Genomic DNA, 4670 nt, shown 5'->3' on the forward strand with positions numbered 1-4670 from the left:
TTGTAAACCTAAACCGGTTTAGTTATGAAAATACTCAGACCGGTTTTGGGTATGAGCATGGAGGGAAAAGTGAAGAGGCGTCGCAGGTGATTCGAGAGTTGGTGGTTCATGAAGGCGATGGGTCATGTTCGTTTCTTAGGTTTACTTGTGATGCAAGTAAGGGTAAAGAAAGCTTCATGAAGAATCAATAGAACCTAATAAATATAAATGGAGATGGAGTAAAGATGAGGAAAAGAATGAGAGGGCACAGATTCTTTGTGTAGGTGTTGGGTAACTACCATAGTAAACTATCTCAAAAGCTTTTGGGAGATTTAGGTTTTAAGCTTTTTTTGGGGATTTACCTGGGGGAGTAACTTTAACCTCGCCAGACATTACTGATCTTTTTTTTTTTCTATTTCTGAATAATATATGTCTAAACAATACTGTAATAGATCTTCTTTTTCAATTGTTGTAATAATTTAAGCTAATAAATAAAGGATATTATATGGAATTGGAAATTGGAACACATGGAACTCTTTGCTCTTCTTTAGAATTTGATGCAAATGATTTGGAGCTCGTCACTTCCATGAAGAATTTGGGCGTGGCGTTAAACGTGTGTGCACTGAATTGAAGATATGAAAGGTAAAAATAATAATAATAAAAAGATATGAAAGGTTTTTTATTTTAGTATGAAAATTTGATTATTATAAAATTAATTAAAAATGTATGGGAGCTTAACATTACCTCAACTTACTAAAAAAATAAAGTTCGTCATTTTTTTTTTTTTTTTTTTTGGGCAAACTAATAAAAGTCGTCTATGTCTATGTCTATCTGCCAAAAATTTGCATGTAATATGATATCTAAGGAAGAATAATTTTGTGTTTAGCATATGATACGTTAAGTTTTCTTAAATTACTATTTTACTTCATTTAAGAAAAAAAAACTTAAACCATTTTATTGCTTTATTTTACTTTTACAAGGGATTACAACCCATTATTTATTGCATATTACAACCTAACTCGAGTCTCAAGGCTCTATAGTTTAGAAGAAAGGGAACATCTTTAGACTCGATTTTTCAAACGCAATCTTCTCAGATGTTCCAACCTCACGGAACTTAATCGGAAAAGCATTCTTATCATCTTCAGCATCATTAAGAACAAGTATGGGTGCACCATAAAAGCTGGTAGTGGCACCAATACTCTTACCTTTTGTGTCCGAGTCATTCTGGTAATGAACGAGCTTGTAAGTGTTTTCGTCGTTTCCATATTTCTGAAGCCTGAATAAGCTATTTCCATTGTTAGCACTACCACCAGTGGTTACATAAATATTGCCGGAAATCGGAGAGGAGGAATCGACTTCCCATATCTTCGAAGAAGGGCAAAGCCAGATTGGTGACTCGAACGTGATGGTTATGCTGGTGTTTGTGACCACATTGCCTTCGGAGGAAGCTGATGGATCGGAGATAGTAACAGGTAGGCCTGGCTGAAATGGAAGGACTGTTTGGACAATACCTAATGGACATATATGGGTTAAGTCAACGCTTGCTGGGACAAGACCCCCTCCATTCTTACCTGAAGCTGGTTGGATGAAGTATTTGGTCTGTATTTTAAGTGGCTTTCCGTTACTGTCCTTGACTGGTTCCCCATCACTTTTAGCAACAGCCGACAAGAGAAGGAACAAAGAGATGAATGAGAACAGAATTGATGGCTTAGTGTTATTCATGGTGATTATTGAGTGACTTGAGTCGAAGACAAACATAGCGATATGGTATTTATAGCAGCAACCTAATGAAGCTATTGAATCAGAAGTAACTACAACTTTTGAAAAATTAGAAATCTTTCATAGCTTTATTAGATTTCATGTGACGCGGTGAAACACGTATTGGTTGCTATCTTTTTTTTTTCTCATGAAGGATTGGAATACGTGATTAGCCAACTCTCTTTTGTCGTATTAATTAGATACGATTCTTTCTGAAATATATTTCCTAGCATGCTCATAGCTTAGCTGTCACCGTCTTAGCAAGATATATATATTATATTTATGAAGTCTTTGTTTGTTGTCATTGCATTATTGCAGACACGAGAAAAGATAATTCACATGAAAATTTCATGGAACGTATTAGTTGAAAGATGATAAAGAATAGGAGCCACCGATAACTCATCAGCATGTGACTTAATGTCTCTTCCTGAATGCTTTTATTGTAATTATGATGCACACAAGACGTTGAAATCAAACAGTACGTCCATTTGAAGAATTAACGAGAACGTACCTTTGTTCCAGCAAATCCTACAATGACTCAACTTAAGTTTTACAAAGAGACGATAGAATACATATAAATCCGAAGTAAAAGCTTGGTGATGCTAAGCCTTCCCAAACACTATAAAATGAGCCAAAAATTTAGGAATCAGGTAAAAATATTTGCGACTAAGCAGGAATAGCAACACGAGACGACATCATCAACGTTGGATCATGGTACACACAAGCCGGAGCTTGGCAGTACTACTTCGTCGATATAGCCTACCTGTAACAACCATCGTCCTTACTCCTTACTCCTTAGTTGCACATTTTTTTCATCACGAGCTCTATTTTTCCATTATTCCAACATTTCCACGTTTTCATTTGCCTATTCATTTCTTCTCATTAATCCTTTGTAAGTACAGTAAAACCTCTATAAATTAATAATATTGGGACCAAAACATTTTATTAATTTATAGTAATATTAATTTATAGGTATATTCTTAATTGTTTAATTTTTAAAAAATTATGAATTGAGATCCCAATTTTTGCAAAATAAGATTAGAATTTTGGATATTGTACTTAAATTTTATGGTATTGTAATTAAATTTGAAATAATTAAAAAATATTATTGACAATGAATTAAAAATATTATAGACAAAATCATTTATACAAATGACGTAAATATTCAAATTTATGAATAAGAATATAAATTATCATATTTTAATAGTCTATCAAACTATCAAAATGCAAATGATGCATATTTAAAAATTGAAAACTTTTAAAAGTCTTAGCTGTTTTATGAAATGTTATAGAATATTTTATATCATTATAGTTTGAAGATACAACATAACAATTATTTTATAATATGAGGTTTAAGAGAAACATACTTTACTATATAAACATATATATATATATATACGTGTAAATTTACGCAGCAGAAAAAAAAGTATATGTAAATTTACATGATTATTAATTTATGATATTATTGAGACCATATTTTACATGGGGATTTCAAAAAAATTATTATCTTATTATCTTATCGAATTTTGTTATTTTTTACACTGTCCCGACTTGGGACTACTAAAATTTATTAATTTATAGTGTTTATTAATTTATAGAGTATTAATTTATAGAGGTTTTACTGTAAATCATTTTGTTGATAAAAAAAATAAAGATATGTAAGCTTTTAATTTGATAAGAGAGGTCTATATGCAATGGTAGCTAGGAAAAAAGAGAGAGGGAAACAATAAAATACGTGCTTAGAGATAAAAGATATTCACTGCAGGCGATAGGGAGGTGCAATGTAAATTAACATAAAAAGTAATATATTTTGATACCCAAAATAATTTTCAAAAAAACTTATATGTAATTAAGGTCCATTTTTAGAAAATTGAACATGGACCCTAACAATTTTTGAGATTTTTACACCCTAACATAAGTTCGTTACCTATGCAGCTCTGTTTTCCAAGAGTTCTTGAACACCTTTCAAGAATATTTTGGCCTCCCAACTGATAATCCAAGCACATTGTTCATTCCATTTGGTTATCTTTAGAGTATGTCATCAAATTGATTGAATGAAAGAATGAATGGAGACACAAAAAAGGATAGGCTAATGTCAAGCTCTAGTGCTAAATGTTCTTTGCGAACAACAAGAACAGAGTTTTTTTTTTTCTTTTTTTCAACTCTTTAATTTATCCACGTTTTAAATCAGTATCATCTAACTAGTAGTACACCAAAAATATGGTTTTTGACACATTTCACATTTGTTTAAAGAATCTTTTATATAAAACAAATCCATTTAGAGTAGAAGCAGAGAATACAATGAGCCAATGAACAATACAAATGAGTGAACACCATTTTATACAATCTATAGGTAAATTCAACTTAAGATTTTAATTTTTAGTTTATTTATTTGTACACATATAAAAAAAATATAAACACTCCAATTATAAAAGCCGAAATATTAACAACCAGATTCTTAATTACAATTACAACCACAGAGCCCCAACCTCTTTAAGAATTGGAACTAACTCACCAGAAATAAGAGTGGCCATAACCCTATCTAACCCTCCAAACAACCTCCCTCCTACATAAACCGCCGGTAACTTCACCGTTTCTCCGCCGCCATGGACTCCAATCTTCTCTAGATCACTCAACACTTCCTCTTCCCTTTCCTCATCGATCTCAAGAACCGCTGGATTAACTCCAAGTCCAAGAAGCAGCCTCTTCACCACGAGGCACATGCAGCATCCTCTCCGTCCAATCACGATCACCGCGTTCTCCTCCACCAACGTCCGAACGCTCTCACCGTTTTCTTGCGTTTTAAGCGTTAGCGGCGGTAGAGATTCCCCGACCGTGTTCATGTTATAATTTCTCGTACAAGAAATCGTTCCTTGCATTTTTTTCAAGTGTCTCTTTAAAAGATAGATTAATAGATATATACCAATTAGGAA

The 4670-nt window shown here is 32.7% G+C and overlaps 2 protein-coding genes and 1 long non-coding RNA gene across 3 annotated transcripts; all 3 read right to left on the reverse strand.

Moving 5' to 3' along the window:
• Window positions 908-1746, reverse strand: LOC104776909 (cysteine protease inhibitor WSCP-like). Its single transcript, XM_010501075.2, has one exon. The coding sequence runs from the start codon at window positions 1735-1737 to the stop codon at window positions 1021-1023; it is 717 nt and encodes a 238-aa protein (XP_010499377.2). The 5' UTR covers window positions 1738-1746; the 3' UTR covers window positions 908-1020.
• On the reverse strand, window positions 2156-3747 carry LOC104776910. The gene is made up of 3 exons (XR_766185.2): window positions 3665-3747; window positions 2501-2602; window positions 2156-2356 (listed from the first exon to the last, which is right to left on the reverse strand). It is a non-coding gene; the product is annotated as an uncharacterized LOC104776910 (long non-coding RNA).
• LOC104776911 (glutaredoxin-C9-like) lies at window positions 4061-4670 on the reverse strand. The gene has a single exon (XM_010501076.2). The coding sequence runs from the start codon at window positions 4614-4616 to the stop codon at window positions 4206-4208; it is 411 nt and encodes a 136-aa protein (XP_010499378.1). The 5' UTR covers window positions 4617-4670; the 3' UTR covers window positions 4061-4205.

The sequence above is a fragment of the Camelina sativa genome, chromosome 3 (genome assembly GCF_000633955.1).
Source record: "Camelina sativa cultivar DH55 chromosome 3, Cs, whole genome shotgun sequence".
NCBI classification, from domain to species: Eukaryota; Viridiplantae; Streptophyta; class Magnoliopsida; order Brassicales; family Brassicaceae; genus Camelina; species Camelina sativa.

Bases quoted from the DNA above. Each gene is read 5' to 3' on its own strand.
- LOC104776909 (XM_010501075.2), bottom strand. From the start codon at position 1,737: ATGTTTGTCTTCGACTCAAGTCACTCAATAATCACCATGAATAACACT.
- LOC104776911 (XM_010501076.2), bottom strand. From the start codon at position 4,616: ATGCAAGGAACGATTTCTTGTACGAGAAATTATAACATGAACACGGTC.